Source organism: Acartia tonsa, chromosome 4, assembly GCF_053477335.1.
Source record: "Acartia tonsa isolate MP-2025a chromosome 4, ASM5347733v1, whole genome shotgun sequence".
Lineage (NCBI taxonomy): Eukaryota > Metazoa > Arthropoda > Copepoda > Calanoida > Acartiidae > Acartia > Acartia tonsa.
In genome coordinates, this window is record NC_137263.1 from 45,714,588 (window position 1) to 45,734,736 (window position 20,149).

Consider the following 20,149-nt stretch of genomic DNA (forward strand, 5'->3'; position numbering starts at 1 on the left):
AAATGTGGATAATATGTCACAAATTTATAAGACACTAGCAGTTACGCTCCTAGAGGCACTAGAGGGGTGAGCGGGGTGCTTTGCTGAAATCTCTCCACCTCTCATATTTTTCTGGGGAAATAATTTTTTTCTTTGGAGGGTAGTAGTACCCTCCCTCCAAATAGTTATAAACCTTCCAAGGAAATAGAAGCTACATTGTTAGGAGAACCATATCGGTTGAGAGGTTAGCTATATCCTTTGTTACATATAGATAGACAGACACACATCCTGTTATTTATGTAAGGATTGATTCTAGGTCCTTCTGGGAACTATTTAAAAGTTTTTAGAAGCTTAGAAAGCATTTTAGCTGACTGTTTGAAGAAATGTTGGAAAGATATAAATGACTCTTTATAAATGAACTTTAAAGATAAATAATCATGCTTATTGACAACTTAAGAAATATATTAAGACCCCGGGGACATAAGAAAGGTAAAGACACATTTTTTAAAGAATGTCACAAAAAAAATGATAGCAAAAATATGCATTTTTAATAAATATATGTACGTCCCAAAACATCTTTTTTTGGACTGCTAGGATTCTCATTTTAGAGAAGCAGGATAGGTTTTTTTTGTTTTTTTTTGGGGGGGGGGAAGTCAAGTCGACTCTCCTTTGCACCTGCATAATATCTTTTCTCGTATTTATTCGAATCCGGTGGATAGGAACCGGTCCTCATCCATACGAAAAAACTATGTCTAGCATCGCATTATATCCAGTTTTCTACGAATATAAAAATGTATAATCATAAGATTAAAACCCTGGTATTAATCATAAGACTAAAACACTGGTTTTAATCTTATAATTGTACATTCTATATCTACGGAAAGCTGTTTATAATACGATGAAAGAAATAACTATTCTTTAATTCTACAAAACTAAGTTTAAAGTTTAAAAATCAAATTTCCAGAATGAATAGATCATTACAATATAAATAATCTACTAATGAAAGAAAATAATTAGATTAACTAAGGCTAAGGGATAAATAACACAAAAAAAATCCATTTAACATTTTTGATTGATTTCTCTATGCAATTATAGCAAATTATTTAGTATTATTGTATCAACATAGGCTAAAACAATTGAATTTAAGATTGTAGGAGAAAAGGATGATTGGTCGGAAAATTTGTTACAAGTTTCCCAGGACGTTTGCCAGTTATTAAGTATTAATATATCATTAATGTTACTTTTCTTCTGAATTCAGGTTGTTTAGGACAAGCAATAGAATTTGTTTTACAATAAAAATTAGCTGAAGAAAAAAATGTAAAGAAATAAGGATGACAACATCCATTGGAAGCAAAGAACAAAGAAAATCATGGAATATATGTCATTTACAGCATAAATGATAGACCAACGGACAAAGTAAATTCTATACTACATGCTCATTGGTATGACAATAAATTTCAGAAATTTAAACGATTCTACTTTACTAATTCTTATAGACATACATTTATTATAGAGTTAATAAATGAATCCTAAATGATTTACCTCTAAAAATGTTTTCATAGATTTGTTTAAACACATGTTGATATTTTGAATTATGATGCATTTTCTTACACTTAACGGTCTTAAATGATTTATTCTCTCTAAGAAATAAGCATTAAAACGACTGCGTTCAACTTACTTATGTTTTTGACTTTATTATAGAAATACTTTGATTATTGTTTAATGTTAACATGGGGTACATAATCGTTGTAGGAATTATACAATTCTGAAAATCTTTGCATTTGGACAAGAAAAAATTGATATATATGTATCATGATTTTTTAAGAAGACTATGGAGTTTTGCTAATCTTTCTAACTTATACCTTACTGCCTTAGGAATCTTCAAGCAATGTTAGAAATTTATAAGATGACTCTAACATGCATAAAATGACGATAAGAGCCATCCATTACGGGCAAACGAACCTACTATTAAATCAGAAGAGCTTCGCTTTAAAAATAAAGCAATAAATCAGATGCATACGATTTTCCCAATTTTGACTAAATAATAAATTTTGATATTTTTTTTGTACAATCCTTATATAAAAATAAGACGATCTGTGTTTGTCTGTCCCGAAGTATCTTCCTAACCGCTGGACCGATTAGGTTCTCCTTTACAACAAAGCTTTTCATAGGTCCTGGAAAGGTTTATTACTATTTGGTTGAGTGTATAATTACCCTCTCAAGATGAATCGTCTTTAGAAAAAAGTGACCCCTTTACAAATTTTTTTTACTTTACAAAAATAAAACTGAAAGTGGAGGGTCGAACCCCTCCCCCTCACCTTAAGTGCCCCTAGAGGCTCATAGGGACGAAGCCACTTGTTAATAAAAGAATGATTATCAATTGAAAATAATTTGTGAAACCACAGTTTTAACATAAATTTTATCTTTCCACAGTAATTAGTTAATATTCAACAAGAAATAACAAAATTATTATTTTCATATTTTAATGTATTATCAATAAATATCATATTATGTCAAATTTAAACAATGTCCTATAGCCGACATTAAAATTAATATGACTTGGACAAAAGGTTCTTCTATTATATATTACCGATTATTCTTTAATTACACGACCTTTGTCCTAATTGTACATTTTAACGTCTTTGATCATGACGCAGTTTATACCCAGATTCAAACCCTTCAACTCTACGTGTATTACCCCCTCCCCTCCTCTTTTAATCTCAGTTTAACTATGTTTGGCCAAATTTTTCCTTTGATGAATATTAATATCTATTTTAAAGATCTGTACATTATGGACGAAGTACTGGATGATTATGGAGAAATAAAATGTAAAATAGTTGGCTCTGAACTTGTACAGGGACATACCCAGTATAATATCACTTGTTCCAGGTATTTTATAATTTAGAAATACTTCTCCTATTAAATCATACTTGATCGTCAAAGGAATAACCTCCTTGCCACAACTGAAGAGCTGCTGCACTTTCTAGATTATTTCATACCAGCGGCTGCGCCCCTAGCATCTAGGGGCTCTATATTCGAAGGCAGAAAAATAGCCTAAAACCACCTAAGAGCCAATAAGAGGCTTCACTGTAAAGAATAACCATATCGGTTCAGCGGTTGGCGAGATCCTTCGCTACAGACAAAAAAAGCTTATTCCTTTATATTATAGGATAATTACATGAATTTTTATGCAATGGTTCTCACTTGTGTAAATTCACAGCTAAGGATGAAAAATCATAAATGCAGAAAAGATTGTTTTTAGATATTTATTTTCATTTTAGATTGACCCAAAATGGAACATCACAACAATGGCAGGTTAATATTCAGATTTAAATTATAGAAAAGCTTTGCTTTAAAAAATACTTTTATTATTAGCGAATCTATCCTACAATTTTGATATGTCTCTGAACGCAGCATATGATAAACAATTTTTACGCTAATTATTTTGAATTGTTTAATACTAAAAAATAAATAAAAAAACTATCTTAATTATTTCGTCATTAAGTTTCGCTACTATTGTATGATATTAGTCTTGATTGTATACTAAATAAGAATTGTTACATCTTATTATTTGAGATAAAGCATGCTCTGCTTCTGCGGATAATTTGATTGTTGTTTGAAATAGGTTAATAAAAGATATACAGATTTTGTCCAGCTACATGCAGTTTTACAGGTAGACCATATCTTAGTAACACAGCTGCTCTATAATTATCCAGAAGAATTTTTTTACCCGCGAACGTGTCGGGCTTAACATAAGCGCATCCGCTTATCGTCGAGGAGGTGATGGGATCGAGTCTCGCTCAACACTGCATCAAATCTAAAGACGTTTGAAATGGTTCCTACTGCTGCTATGTTAGATGCGTGACGCTTTTAGTTCGCATATAAGGAATGCCTCAGCTCAAAACAGGAGCAACTCATTATCATGCACAGTGAGGACTTCCAGACAAAGGTCTTGTAATTAAAGAGTCCATTGTCTGTTTTAATTAAGATCTGTCCGTAAAAAAACACATGCATAGTACTTTGGTTTGGTTTTGATGAAATTTTAAATAAATATAAATCAATTTTACAGGTTTATATTTTCGTGTCCCTTTACAAGAGTTTAAGAATTCTTTAGAGAAATATATTATAATCTACATTAACCTCCCTCTTCCATCTATCTCATAAACAAATTCATTTGAATTCAGGATTTTGGACTTGACATTCCTTTGCCCAAAAAGAAAATTGTTGGAAATTTAGGTGAGTAAATTTTTTTTGGCATCGAAGAACCGGTTCTCAGTCATACTGAAAAATCATGTATAGCATTGTATCACAGACAACGAATATTGTAATAAAAATCATGAAATTATTTCCAGTTTAGTTAACCTGAGCCATTGAGGAAATAACAAAAATGGTTTTAATCTTCTAATTCTTATTTCAATATCAAAAAATTGGCTATGGCACTAGAGGAATACTTCATTCATTCAAAAATCTTTTACTGAAATCAGAAAATTCATTTCTTCTGGCACAAAATTCCTTTCTTTTTCTTTATCAAATACGACATTTTAAATACCATCAAAAAACAATTTAAAATGAAGAAAAAGATTTTGTCTGTTTTTCCTTAAACACTAGTTTATGTTTTTAGGGAAGCATACTATTATTATGAACACATCATATCTCATTTCTGTTTTGGACAAGAAAGAATTGCATTTTATTATTAAAACATAGAAAGAACTTTGACCCGCAGATGCAAACAATATATATTTATATTGTAAAGCTGGGTTTTTAAGGAAAAAAAATATTATTTTTTTTCTTAATTTAATTAAGACGAAAAGTTAAAGTAAGACGTCTGTCCCCTTAGGCCAAGTGGGACTTGTCCACAATGCTGCAACCTTTTTAGGCTGAGCTAAAGACATAGTTGTTCTTTGTTAAATGTTCAAACCCTTATGTAAAAGTGACAGGATCTGTGTTTGTATGTCTATCTATACTGAAGGATTTCCCTAACCGCTGGACCGACATGGTTTTCCTTTCCAATGTAGCTTATCATAAGTCCTGGTAAGGTTATTATAACTGTTTTGGGGAGGGCTACCACCACCCTCCCAAGAGAAATCGCACATAAAAATAAAATACAAAACAATATTTTAAAGTGCCGCTGGTAAAAAAAAATCTTATAATATTTAATCATCTTTATATTTTAGGTGAATCAAAAAACAATTAATATTTTTTAAACCTTGAGATATGGGACTAGACAAAAATGCACATTTGTTAAACTAAATTGGTGTGTGTATATGTTTATGTGTGTGTATGAGTGTGTGTAAGTGTGTGCATGTGTGTGTGTGAGTGTGTGCATGTGTGTGTGACTGTGTGTATAGTTTCTACAATCTAGTCGACATTGACGTTATTTTCATTCAACGGATTTTCTTTTCTTTTCTTCGCTATCTTTTATAATGATTTGCTTCGTCCCAAGCCTTCACTGCAAATTTATGCTTGAGATGGGACAAAAGTTTAAGATCCCATTCCCCTTACCAAAAAAACATGTCAAATACCAGAACATTCTAAATACAAAGCTTTCATGATAATTGTAGAGAAAAGCAGTCCACCCATCTATGCCATTAGATATAACCACTTAACATTTTCTAACGGCTGCTCCCCTTGTGGATTATAGCGTCAATGTACCATCTTTCAAAGTCAATATAGATAAACTTGCCCGGAACATTAATGATAAAGAGTTTAAATAGGTCGTGTGGAAAACGAGATCTTTTGGTACAGACGTACAACACATCCAGTTAAAAATTATTTATTTAGATATAATATAACACTTTATCAAAAGTGAAATTTTGATTGAAAAAGAAAATTTCATATTTCATTTAATTTGATTTGAAATTTTGTTCTGACACTAATTTACATGTTGTAATGAAGGCTGAAAACTGAAAATAGGAGAAACTTTGCAACATTTTCTATGTACAATTCTCATCTCTACATGCAAACTTTTATTAGGCCAGTTTTATTGTCCTTCATTATTCTTAAAATAGCACAAATTATTGCTTCATCTGCGCATTAAAGTGTACATTGCAATACAAATTAAATGCTAAATTAGAATGCTGAATTTTAATTTAAAGCGCGTAGATTATCTACAGACAGTTCTTTTGTCTTTGAATTTTTCCATGGTCTAATTATAACTGTTAGTTTGACAACGCGAATTATCTAGTAGCTTCGCTACTTAAATAGTTATATCTTATTAACCTAACCTAACCAATTGAGAAAAAATTGTTTGTTATTGTCAAAATGTTGATTTAGGTAGAGCGAGAAAAAGTGAAAGAATAGTTATTTATATACAGCTTTCCGAGGATATTAAAATTATAGAATTAAAACCAGTTTTGTTAGTCCCGAATGGGTTAAGGTATTTATTTAAATACGATGTTATACATAATTTTTCAGTATGGATAAAAAAGGTTTTAATTCAGCGGATATTAATCGGTTTCAAAGCCATATTACAGAAAAAGTAAAATAAAGAAAGCTATATAGAAAATCACAAAACCTTTCTAGATATAGAACCAATTAACTTCAATACACAGAAAAAATATTTGGAGGCCATTGTTTTGGAGGTCGTCTTTTCAAAATTGCATGAAAATTTATACAAATAACAGTAACAGCAGAGATATGAAGCTCTTTATAGTTCCTATAAAAATTACGTCATAGAATACAAATGACCAATGATAGGCAAATACACATACTTAATTACCAAAGGCAGGCCAGTATTACATACTAATTGTCTAAAGGCAGGCCAGTAAGACGTCTCTTTTTTATAAAGGCAATATTAAAAGTTTCCAGAGATATTCAAAGATAAAACTATCATAACACATAGAATAACATGGAGACAAACAAAAACACTTGTATAGTAGCTTCACAACTAATAAATTATAATTTTAGACAAAGATTTTGTGTTTGAGAGGCAACAGGGCCTGCAGACTGTCCTGGAATATATTGGTTTTATATCTTGTCTACATCAGTCAATATATTTCAGACAATTCATTGATCCCTCAAATTATTCTATCAATTTTCAAGGTGAATACTTTTATATTTTTGTAAAATTTATAGTTTTACAACCTTAAGTTCATAAATCTTTTTTTAGAATAAGTAGATTATGTGTTAAAAATCTAGTAATAATTTAAATAAACATGCAATGTAGACTGATTGAATGAGTAAGTCTGCGAGTAATAAAAGGGGTATGGACAAAGACCAATGTGTATCAAAAATCAGCTATAAAAATGAGGGATTATCTATCTCTTTTTTAAGGGTTTCATCTCAATCATTTTTATGACGTCACATAGCTGATTTTTGACACACTTTGGTCTTTGTCGGAGTATGCTAAGAATCAAATTTGATTAATATTAATAACAAAATAGATTTAATCCCACAAATATTCTAAATTAAATTGATAATGTTTTATTCTGAATTTATTTTTAGAAATGCATGTACAAAACATTTCTATGGCAATGAGAATGAATACAAGATGGATTATTGGTAACCCTATTCCTGGCATGGGAACAAGGTAAGTTGGCAACCCTATACCTGGCATGGGAACAAGGTAAGTTGGCAACCCTATTCCTGGCATGGGAACAAGGTAAATTGGCAACCCTATTCCTGGCAAGGGAACAAGGTAAGTTGGCAACCCTATTCCTGGCATGGGAACAAGGTAAGTTGGCAACCCTATTCCTGGCATGGGAACAAGGTAAGTTGGCAACCCTATTCCTGGCATGGGAACAAGATAAGTTGGCAACCCTATACCTGGCATGGGAACAAGGAAAGCTGGCAACCCTATTCCTGGCATGGGAACAAGGTAAGTTGGCAACGCTATTCCTGGCATAGGAACAATCAAAGTGGGTAACCCTATTCCTGCAATGGTAACAAGGTAAGTTGACAACCAAAATCCTGGCATTGGAACAATTCCTTGTTTCAGGGAGGTTTTTTTATGTTTTTCCTAAATTTAAAGTATTCGACAAAGCTACAGGTGCAGCCGCATATTATTTTAAAAACTATTTTTCAGACTGCGTAGCTGCTACGCCTCTGTAAAAGACACGGAGGAGCCAAAGGTTGAGAAGCTGCTGAGATGGGTCGACTCGGCTTCTTACCCTTCCCTTGAGCAGAAAAATATTACAAGCATTATTAAATCTTTTACTAATGTCCAGGTTAATTATAAAAGTCAAGTTTTCAATAACGTTGCTACTCTATAATTCACTTTATCTGTCCTTCCACCCAACAATCAATTATTGGGTCAGTCTGTTCATAACACGGTGGTTAAAAAGTGATTTTCTGAGCTGCTATATAAGATAGACTGCTGTGAACAAACCGTGAATTTTTGTGCTTAGATGCTTATAGAAATTATCTAAATTGAATTAGTTGCGCGTAATTTTGTAATTTAAGGTTAAAGCTTTATTTTGAATGAGATATTAATCTATTTTGGTATTTAAAAGCATTAATGGTATAGATAGTAATACATATTGATTCTAAAAACATTTTCAAGAGATAATATCTTACTTATAAATCTTTATTTAGCATCCATTTTTGGAAACTTTGCACTATGGAGAATTTAGAGGAACTGGCACTATTTTCATTACAAGGTAGTTTTCATCATTTTATTGTTTTTAAAATTCAGGTTGTTTTAAAAGCGGAGATTTTCTATAACTAATGTAGGTTCATTCCATAACGGATAGCTATTATCGTTAAGTTAGGTATGTTATAATTGTCCTCTAAATTTTAAACTTTGTATAATGATTCCTGTAACAGTTAGGTACGATTTACAAAGATAAAAGTAAATAGACATATAATTTATATTTTTCACATGCTGTATATGATGTGTTTTAAACTATATTTACTTCAATCTGTACTAACTTTATGTCCAAAACTTTAAAATGATTTTTAATCTAATGATTTACATAAATTTTGACTATTCCCAACACCCTGTATATTATTATCCAAGTTAAATAAACTTTGCAGGTTCCATAAGGGTGGAAGTTTAAGAGACATGGTGTGCAAGTCTAAACCTAAGCAACATTATGCCAAGAAATATCAGTTTCAAGGTTAGTAACACAACTTTTTTAACCCTATTATATTTATATAATAAAGCAACAGGACGTATGTATATCTGTTTGTCTGTATCGAAGGATTCTCTTTACAGGGTAGCATCTCAAAGGTTGGAAAGGTTTAAAACTATTTTTGAGAAGTGTACCACCACCATCCCAAAATAAATCGCCCCTTTTAAAAAAATTACCCCCCCACCCCGGCCAAAATAAATATAGTTTTCTAAACTAAAATTAAACAAGGATGACAACATCCATAAGTAGCGAAGCACAAAATTTCGTGGATGGGACTGACGGTCATTGTTGTTTTCTTCAAACGACGGGAAATTTAATTTTGATATCTTTAACTGAAAAAATTTTGAAAATCGATTAATAAACACCAAAGATATGGGGAAAATGTAAAAAATATAAAACTAGCCAAAAACCTGCAAAAAGGCAGTCTGACCGTCATTGTTGATTTCTTCAAATGACCGGAAATTTAATTTTGATATCTTTAACTGAAAAAATTTTGAAAATCGGTCCATAAACACCAAAGATATGGGGGAAAATGTAAAAAATATAAAAATAGCCAAAAACCTGCAAAAAGGCAGTCTGACCGTCATTGTTGGTTTTCCAAACGACAGAAAATTAAATTTTGATATATCTAACTGAAAAAATTTTGAAAATCGGACCATAAACACCAAAGATATGAGGAAAAATGTGGAAAATAAAAAATAGCCTAAAACCTGCTAAAAAGCCGTCCGACCGCCATTGATGTTTTATAGTTAATTGTGCTCCTTAATGATGGGAATGTTGTCCAAAAATTTCAGCTTTCTATCTTTTATAGGAGCTGAGTAAATCCCATTTCCCCCATAGCGTTACGGACTGACGGACGGACAAAGTGAATTAAAGAGTAGCTTCGCTACTAAAAAGAGGGTGGACCCGTAACCGTTTGTACAATAAAAATCATATTCTTTTTTCAACATGTTTTGCAAAAAATCTAAAAACTAGAATCTCAAAAAAAAATCATTATGTATAAAGTTATAGAAAGCAAATTGTAACTTTGACTTCACCAAAGCAAGAGACACATTTATTATCCTTTCTATATTCTATGTTCATTTTGTTTGAAATAGTGAATTTGTAATTCTGCTCTTGTTATCAAAGCTTGATTCCTAGCCATTGGGATCAAGCTGTGTTGGCCATTATTGAGAACTCAGTCAATATTCATTATTTGTTGTCTACCAGGGATAAGGGATGGGAAACGTAGGAAAATATTATTTCAGGCCTATTTCAAGCCTAGGCAATAAAGGTACTAAGAAAGAGAGGTAATGTCTGATTGAGCCAATAAATGAATCGCATCGGAGCATACATGAAATCTCATTGGTTGAATTAAACTGAAGTTTTCTAGTTTTTTCATTAGAGTTAATTAGAGCTGTTCTTTCAACTTTTACTCGAATCAAGTCCATCACATGAAGTACTGCCTTCATATTGTTGTTTCACATCTATGTTTTATCTGTGCATTAATAATAAATATGCTTTATCTATTGCAATCGTTGTAAAATAATAAAAATCCCTCTATGAATTTAAGTTAATAAAATCATATTTTTTTCTTGAGTTTCTATTCAAACAAAAAAATAATATCTCGGACTTCAAATGTACATGATTTATAATCTTTAATTCGTAATTCGTATCTATTATAAACATTTAAAATACATAAATTCATAGTTTGTTTCATGTTTACCTCGAAATAAATTATATAAAAATAAAATAACAACAAATAGCAATACAACAGTACGTTCGTTACGTTTTCAACAGGACCTAGCGTAGTACTGTGTATACACTGTACACATAATGGTAAAAGGAAAGGGCATATTTTTTTCATTTTGTTCATATAAAGAGTCAGCTGTAAATAGTTGAATTTCTTAAGATAAAGCTTTTCTCACAAAAATTATATCGTGTTAAAATTTATTTTCTAGTATAGTGTAAAGCATATTATAAATCCTTTAATAAGTTAGCTACGAATTGTTGAATTCCTTAATATAAAGGTAGCTTTCTAGAAATTATATACTCAAAAAATTTTAAAGTTTTTTGTCAGCTGGAAAAGTTCCTTCGTCAGATTTACAAAAAAGGGGTTCACACTATAGTTCTTCTCTCCTATTTCTATTGCCTAGGCCTAATAAACCAGTTTTGGGATGGCGCAGTGGTTCGTCCTAAATGCTAATGAAAAAGCTGTGTGTGTGTGTGTGTAGATAAAGTATAGAATCAAATTCAGGTAGCTAGTTTTAAGTAAAAAACATAACTTTTTATAAACCTATATATTAATGGCTTTTGTTAAAATGAAGTTTTTTCTCTCCCAAAATTTTTTCTTTTACTTTGGTAATTTGAACTGTGAGAAAGCTATCGTTGGGTTTCCCTCAGACAGATTTTAGTTTGTATTATTTGCATTTTTATTAATGAGTAAAAATTTTATTTGAAAATTTCATTGCTAATTAAAATTCAAAATAAATAAATAAATATGCACTTGGGTAACATTCTATCAAGTTCTTTGGATACTATAATGTAATGATATATATGTACTGTGTTGAATTGTACAAATATTAGGGTTAAGGTGTTGTATCAATTCCGTATTAAATTTTTAAAATTCAAAATACAACATCTAATTTATAAACTACCAAATGAAAGTTCGTAGCTACCTTCTTTCCAAAAAAATAATCCCATTATTTTTGTTTTTTCTAATGGCCTTTTTTTAATGTTTAACTCTAAGCAGATTTAATAATTAAACTAATGTGATCTAACACCATTTATATTTATTTTTTCGTAGCAGACAAATCATTATTTTTTCTAGAATTGTCTGCTTCTAAAATTTCCGCCAATTGGTGATTGGTTGATACAAAACAGGCCAATTCTTATTGGTTTAGAGCGATAGCTACTTGGGAGCGTCTGCCAGTTTGATAGGAATTTGTAATAGTTGCAATATCCCTTTAGAATCTAGGCTGGGACCTAATTAATGGCCAGGTTTCCTATCCCTTATCCCTGGTTGTCTACCCATATTCCATAATAAGTATGAAATGGATTATTTTTAAAATTTGAGGACTGATTTAAAATTTGTATTGGGACTCTAATATTTCTGTTTTAAAAGTAATTTTTATATTATACTGTAGTGTTTAAGATTGTAATTTATTCTAATTTTATTTATTTTAGCCAAGCAGGCCTGTCTTGAGTTGAATGCTGTTAGGTTGATATCATGGAAAATATTGGCAGCACTCACCTTTCTTCACGAAAAGGATCTGCCTTGGGGTAATTTTAATTCAGTGATCCTAAAAGGGTAAAACATTGGACGATAAATTGATAAACATCTTCATTGATTACAAACAAAATTACCCACTATGAAGGTTAAGATTAATGGTTAAAATGTTTTGAAAAGATTCTTAATAAATTTTGGCATACTTATTTATTAAAAGATTCCAGATAATATTTTAGGTAACGTAGCTACTCCATAAACATTCCCTTACGAACGGTTGAAAATTTTTTTTTAACAAGTTTAATTCTTATAAAATTGAACACATTTACAAAGTTTTATGAAGATTACTTTCTAAAAATTTAAATTTAAAGTGATTAATAGTAAACATAGGGAAAAAAATTAAGTTAGGTAATAAGGTATTTATTTTGAATATTTTCTTTGCTATTTTTTTGTTCATTTTTTATTTTCATTTTAGAGTCCTTAAAAAATACTAATATTTTACATTTTTGTAGGTGGCCTGCATACTGGAAATATATTCATTAATCAGGAAAACTTTAATCCATGAATTATTCAGCTATGATCACGCCTTAGACATTAATTCCCCTTCATAGCAGGACAAAACTTTTCCATCACAAAAACTCCCCTCTTTGTACTTTGTTCTCTTCTTTTTCACTCTCTTGCTCTCTTTTTTAGAAGAGCGCAGCATTTCTGTATGATGAGTTTGAATGTTCGTCCTTTTATTCTCCTAATGAGATTGTTAAAGAAAAATTTACTAACCAAATCAGGTATAATACGAGATAGAGTGGGCCAAAATGAAATATTTTTTTAAGGTTGTTGTTTCGGTTCTTAGGACAAATGCAGTAGTGACAAACGACAGAGTGGATACTTAACTTAACTTAACCTAGTCCTATTTTAATTCATCTTATATGTTAAATGCATTCCCCACTGCGGGGGGGCTTATTTGTATATTCATATTTTAACAAAACCTAACCTGAATAGAAAAACTTAATCAACTTATCATTTTAGACAATGCGTTTGTCCATTCCCGCTTTTAGTCCTGGTACCGTTGTTTCTACCTTAACTGTTGTTAGCTTATCTTTGCTGCGCTCCTTATGGACATACCTTTTCTAAACTGCTTACACACACTGAAAACTTTTATACACTGCACTGATTACATGTATATACAACTTATAATTCTATTTTCTTTTTCTTAAAACTGGAATTAGTTCAAAATATGGTTTAATGTAAATAATAGGTATATATTTCTTATCTCAACTCAGAGTTTAAGGATCTTTTTTTTCTCCCAACAAAAAAGAACTTCTTCCAAGGACGTTTTTTTTTCGTGAGGGGGGGAGGGTAAAATGAGGGTTTTCAGAGGTTTCGGAGAGGGGTGGGTAAACACCCATTTACCCCCACCCCCCTGGAAATTCTTGAGTACATCAAAAACCTCCACTTTTGTTTTGCGTATTTCGTTTGAGCACGCAAATTGTTTTATAAAAAGCTTAACACCCTTTACTCTGTCTTTCTGTCTGAATATTTTATATTACTAATAATTTTGTTGAATTTCAAAATCAAAAAATTTGACTGTAATTAACCCTTACAGATCGGGGGGGGGGGCTCCAAGAGCCCCCCCCTCTAGTTTTTTCAATCTCATTTTTTTTGTAGGTAAGATGGAGTGCTGTAACTTCATGACTTTTTAAGTTTAGTAATTATACGTCGGCAAGAGTTGATTTTATTAGGATATCTGGTCTGTGTCGGTCGTGGTGTCCGGTCAAAGTCGGTTGGGTAGCACCAAATTTAGAAAAAAAATTCTAAGTAAATCTTAATTTCTACATCATGACTTTTGTGTATAAGGTAGAAACCTAAATTTTTTTTGGTGAATACTTAGATATCAATGACCTTCTGAGAAAAGTGGTGTTATGACCGTTTGACCGCTCCCTGACCGACTTTGTGACCGATTTTTGTCCGGCTTTTACTACAGACATATATCATGAATATCGTGGCTTCTATTACAGCTAGAGACCTATAATTTTTTTTGGTAAATCCTTGAGCAACAACAAACAGATATAAATATTAATTGGCGCCGCCAACCGCCGTTTTACCGCCGTAACCGCCGAAAATGGCGGTTTCCGTTATTTGCCGTTTTTCGGCGATGATCAGAAAAAGTAATTTTTTTGTTATGAAAAATAAAAGTTCGTCCTAAAATTTGGTCATCCTAGCTGCAAAATTGGCCGCTCTACAGCTGTTTTAAAATTTAGCGGCTGGCCGCTAAAAAGCGGCTAAGGAGCGGCCTGGCCGCTATGACTAGAAAAAGTAATTTTCTCTAAAAATACACATGAACCACCAGAAAAAAATTTTACGTCTCTATCTGTAACAGGAGCCGAGATAGAGGGGGGGCTCTTGGAGCCCCCCCCCCCCCCCCCCGATCTATTAAGGTGGGAATTGGGGCCCGAGCTGTAAGGGTTAAGAGGTGCTAAAATCAGCAGAAATTTGCTTGTTGTAAAATATTTGTTATCTTGCAAAATGCTATAGGTTATTTCACTGCATTACTTATACATATTTGTACATTGTGTTTTTTTTTTGTTTTTTTTGCATGTTTTTACATTTTTATGTTTCTCTTTTTATATTGCATAAGATTAGCTTCTGTACAATAAAACTTGAAATTTTTATCTAAGATTAATTAAATAATCAGGATAGTTTACAATGTTCTGGTCTTCTCAACTTTTGTCTTGGACTTCCAAATAGAATCAGACAACTGGCAATTCAAAATAAGGTGAGCTTAGAATTTAATCATTTTATAGAAGAGAGATGGAACAGGAAATAATTGATTTGTAGCAAAGTTTTTCATTGTAATTTTAAAGAGAAATGTTATTTAATTTTCTATAGTCCACATTTAATTTTTACCAAGTTATTAATTTTATAGAACACCTTTTGCAAAAATCAATTTGTAGTTAGGTTTTTCTTGCGATTTCAGTAATTTTATTAATTTTCTGTAGCCCACATTTAATATTACCAAGTTATAAACTTTGTAAAACACCTTTTGCATTTTAAGAAGCAGGAATGGTGATATGAGAGTTGTTACAACAGATCTAAAGTATAGCTGTCTATACAGATAACTACCTGCCCCATTTTCAAGGGCTTTTTTCGTCTGCTTCCAAATTGTTTTATGATAATTGACTGTGTTAATATTCCCGACACTATTAGTTGATTTTCAAAGACCCAATAGAGAGTCGTAATACGGACCTTGGTATGGGGACATACAGTTATTTAACCCCTTCCTCCTTACTCTAATATTGTTACTAATTCTAAAATTTAAGGCTGCAAGTAGTTCTGTGTTCAGCCTGGATATTTATAGCTTTGGCCACCTCTTGTATGAGATCAGCCTGGGAGCAGAGTTGGCCACACCTACCATTGACACTCTTCCTGATACTTGTCCACCTGTCATAAGTATTGGCTAATTTTTTTCTTCAAATAGTGACACTTTCAATGATCATTCTGGCATTTAAATTTGTTTAACTCAATATTTAAAGCGCTGCTTTTTTAAGTGTTTTAAGTCTGGTTATTTCTTTTTATAAAAATATGAACCTTTTAATTAAGTTATTTCCTTTTTTCGAGAATAACGCCTTAAAGATCTTTGAAAGATACAGTCACGCTCAAATTATCTTTTAAAAATAGATTAGGAAAATGATGCAAAGCTTCATAGTAAAACAATTGTTAAAAAATAATATCAAAATATATTTTGTAGAAACTGTTCTAATGGCAATCCTGTCAACTGAAATTAGCCGTGGTGATAAGTTACCTAGTGTTGCAGAGCTGATGGCCATGCCCTTGTTCTCCATCCACGAGAAGGTGGCGGGCAGGACCACCATCAAGATAAGCACCAGCACCAAGGAGGCGGTAAGGAAAAATCTCTGCACAAAAACCGTACTGATATTTTTGTAATAGCTATAAAGTGGATTCGTTTTCTTTGAACAAGGATGACAGCATCCATAAAAGCGAAGCTCTGAAATGGAAGGAAAATCGAATATTAACACTTGTAGAGTGTCAGAACTGAATAAGCAGAATAAATGTATAAAGTAAAAAAAAGTGAAGGTAAATTTGTTACAAAATTGTTTAAATACAGGATACTGTTTAAGGACTTACTTACATTTTTAGGATCTGATAATAGAGATTTGTTCTTAACATAACATTGTTCTTTGTTGTCCTATGAATCAATTACGGACGGACGGGCGGACCTAAACAAATTATATTAAAGCTTCGCTTTTAAAAATTGTTCTATCTAGTTAAAATCATTGGTTGAAGAAAGCAATAAGAGATTGAATGAAGATTATTTGAATTATAAAACTTATATGAAAGAACTAAAGCTAAAGGAGAAGACAAGCGAAGATTCATCTAAACGAAGGAAGACTATTAGAAAGGTAAAGCAAGTTTGATAGGTCAGGTGTTCTATATCATGCTAGCGGCGGCACCCCTTGCATCCAGCCAGGAGAGGAGGGGGGGGGGGTAGTAAAATAGCCTAAATTTATCCCAAAACATAGTTGAACCTTACAGATCCCGCAAACCGCTGAACTGATTGAGTTCACCATTTAGGGAAATATTTGTCCTGGGATGGTTTTTAGGCTAAATTTCAGCATTTCCCTCCTCCTACAGAGCCTCTAGATGCTAGGGGCAAGGCCACAAGGAATCAATAAAAGTAGGAGAAATAAGGCTCAATCTACACTAAACACTTTCAAAGAAGACTATGCAATGAAAGTCTTAGTTACCTGTTTTGCTAAAATAAACAAATCAAGAAAAACTTTCTTGTCAAAAATATTAGATACTAAAATTAATTGAATAAAAAGGTATACCTATCTACTAGGAAAGTTCAAAGTTAACCTTTGTTGAGTTATGTATACCCACACATTCTTGTATTTTAGAAAATGAAAGAGGAATCAGAACGTGGAAATGGAATAGTTTCAGGTATTGTATCCACTTCAGTTCCTTACATACAAAGTTTTTTGATATTTATTATCTTAGTTTTTTTTTATCAAAGTGTCCAATTAATTGAAACTTTCCCACCCTCATTATTTTGCAACTTAATTGAGAATAAAGAATGGGGTTTGTATATATCTTATGCCTTAGCGCTGTGGGAATGGCAGGGTGGGGGGGGGGGAGGGGCTCACCCTGCAGGGAGCCAGTACACCCAATAAAACTTACCTTGACCTAAATTAATCAAGAAACTAACAAAAACTATCCTCTTATATGGGGGGGGGCTTACTGTGCTTGATTGGGCACTATGACAGAAAATTGCATTATTTCTGATTATTATTGTATAGAATATATTATTTTATTTTATTTAGACGACTCGGCAAGTTTTCCAACTTCGTCAAGTTTGGCTCCAGCACCTCCTACTGCATCCCCGTCATCTGCGCTGTCAGCTTCAGTTTCAACTCCGACTCCGCCCCCTCCACCCCCAGCAGCGGCCCCTCCCCCACCTCCTCCTCCTGCAGACCTTCCTTCTCCCCCACCCCCTCCACCACCAAGTGTCGGAGGGGAGAGGGGAGCTTTGTTGTCATCTATTAGTGGGTTTAATAAATCTGCCCTAAAGAAGACGGCAACGGTTGATAAGAGTAAACCTAAATTATAAATAAATACATATTTATGACATATAATTGAAAAAGTATGGAAGTATGGATGTGTCAGATGTATTTTTGACATATGCATACAAATATTGGATGTATTTTTGCCAGTGTTGGATGCATTTATGGCATGAGAATTGATTTTACTGTCATTTATAATACAGTAAACATTCAGATTGTCATAAATACATCTATTGCACTGGCGAAAACACATCCACTGCACTGTAAATTTGCTGGATGTGTAAATGGCAGTCCCCTCCAACAAACATATATTTTAAATAGAAATTACATATGCAAAAAAAAGTATGTAAGTTCTTTTATGTTTAAAACTCACCAAACCTTGATTTTCATAATTAACTTATATGTTTGAAATAATCCAAAATTGCTGTTAAATATTGGAACATATGTTTTTCTATTTTAGAAAAGCTTGATTTGTCAAAGTAAAAATCTATCTCAAAAAATCATTCTGATTTAATTCCAAAACTAAAAACAAGAGTGGTTGGGATAAACTATATTATATTATTTATTACAGACTATAATGTCTTTTTCATCTGCTTATTTATCTGCAAAGGAAAAATGTCTTTGACTACATCATATAACCTAATAATGTTTTGAATATTATTTAATATAATTAAAAGATTATTATTCTTAAGAACTGATTTCTATATAAATAGTTTTCTAAATATTATTTTAATTTGTATAGATGCAAAATCTAAATGAAATAAAGAATTGATTTATATTCAGTATTTAAAAAGAAAAACATGCATAAGATAATTGAAGTGTTTTTAGCCGAACAATAAAAAGAACTGCTTCCATCAGTTGTTTGATATATGGGACAACCGATAATCCAGACGCTCGTCATTAGGTACCTACTGCGAACCTAGTAATAGTGTCGGACTGATTATGACGTAAGAGAAAATATTAGCCAATGAGAGGCCACTATAAATTTTACCATTGGTCAATAATGGCCTCTCATTGGCTAATTTTTTTTGCTTACGTCATAATCAGTCCGACACTATTACTAGGTTCACCTACTGCTGCTATATCTGGCCTTTGACATCAATAGAAGGAGTAGGGCAATGCCTTAGTCCATAAACCCCCAGACAAAGTTCTTGCAATTAAAGGGTTGATTGCCTGTTAATGGCACACATGTTTGGACAGAAAAGGAATAAAGGATTATTTTATAAAGTAATACTTTGTTACTGAGCTGGATCTTTAAATCATTTTAGTAATGAGCCAGATCGGGGTGAGCCAACTTTCCACCAATGAGAGCACAGCATTTTATGAAATGCCGCGCTGTGATTGACTGAAATTCGGCTCACCCCGATCTGGCTCATCACTAAAATGATTTAAAGATCCAGCTCTGGACCTGACGTTACAGTGTCATCGACAGCAGTCTCGCCCATGTGAGATTATTGCGGAGGTTATTCGTGAAGCAGCTTATAGTGTCTTATAAAAAATGACGTCATACAATGCAAATGACCAATGGTAGGCGAATATACATTTTAATTGACCAATGATAAAATGTGTACTGGCCTAACATAGGTCATTTGTATTGTATGACGTCATTTTTTATTAGGCACTATAAGCTGCTTCCAATTCTTTAGTCTTTCTCACAAAGGTAAATTGTTTTTATGAGACAATGTAACGAATGTAAATCAGACAGCTATGTAAATTAAATTTATCCGCTGATCTGACAAATGTAGTGTTTACATTGAATGAATTATACATAAAACATGATGATTTTTTCTCCAAGTGTTATTGCTAAATGCTTCGCTGAAGATGCAATCATAACACTCCAACAAAAGATCTTCTGTTACAACTATTTTAACACATTATTTAAAATTTTGTTTTATAAAATTCATACATATTGTTAATTATTACTAAAATCTTTGATAGGGTTGAAACTTGCTTGTCGTTTTTCAATATTCTTGTGGCCCCTGAAAGCAATATTTGTTAATCCCTATTATTAATATTTTGAAATGTGAAGCCATTTATTTTATCTTACCTGGCCTAAAAAGGGTCAGGGGCATGTAACAAACAAATTTTTTGCGCTTGTTTTTTTTCCCTTGAATATTGGTGTACTTGTTTTTATAAAAAGGCGTTATGAAGTAGATCACATATGAAGAAAAGGCATAAATGAATAAAATAAATGCATTTACTTGCAAGCAGTTCAACAACCATACTATTAGTGCTGTCAATTTATTTAGCTACTCTATAACTAGGATATGTCCGTAGACTCGTCCGTGTGTAACTTCGGCACAATATCAAAGTAC

At 32.2% G+C, this 20,149-nt stretch overlaps 1 protein-coding gene across 1 annotated transcript; it reads left to right on the forward strand.

Moving 5' to 3' along the window:
• The first annotated feature begins 2,758 nt into the window (after positions 1-2,758).
• LOC145318340 (PX domain-containing protein kinase-like protein) lies at positions 2,759-18,452 on the forward strand. Its single transcript, XM_080159639.1, has 17 exons — positions 2,759-2,868; positions 3,261-3,294; positions 3,605-3,652; positions 4,164-4,215; positions 6,886-7,020; positions 7,423-7,507; positions 8,003-8,144; positions 8,512-8,576; positions 8,953-9,035; positions 12,216-12,311; positions 12,768-12,795; positions 14,941-15,028; positions 15,573-15,702; positions 16,001-16,152; positions 16,539-16,673; positions 17,172-17,214; positions 17,595-18,452. The coding sequence occupies exons 1-17, from the start codon at positions 2,771-2,773 to the stop codon at positions 17,879-17,881; spliced, it is 1,701 nt and encodes a 566-aa protein (XP_080015765.1). The 5' UTR covers positions 2,759-2,770; the 3' UTR covers positions 17,882-18,452.
• The last annotated feature ends 1,697 nt before the right edge of the window (positions 18,453-20,149 follow it).

Coding starts and splice junctions, on each gene's coding strand:
- LOC145318340 (XM_080159639.1), top strand. CDS start 2,771: ATGGACGAAGTACTGGATGATTATGGAGAAATAAAATGTAAAATAGTT. Junction 2,869..3,260: donor TATAATATCACTTGTTCCAG/GTATTTTATAAT, acceptor TTTTCATTTTAG/ATTGACCCAAAATGGAACAT. Junction 4,216..6,885: donor GAAAATTGTTGGAAATTTAG/GTGAGTAAATTT, acceptor TTATAATTTTAG/ACAAAGATTTTGTGTTTGAG.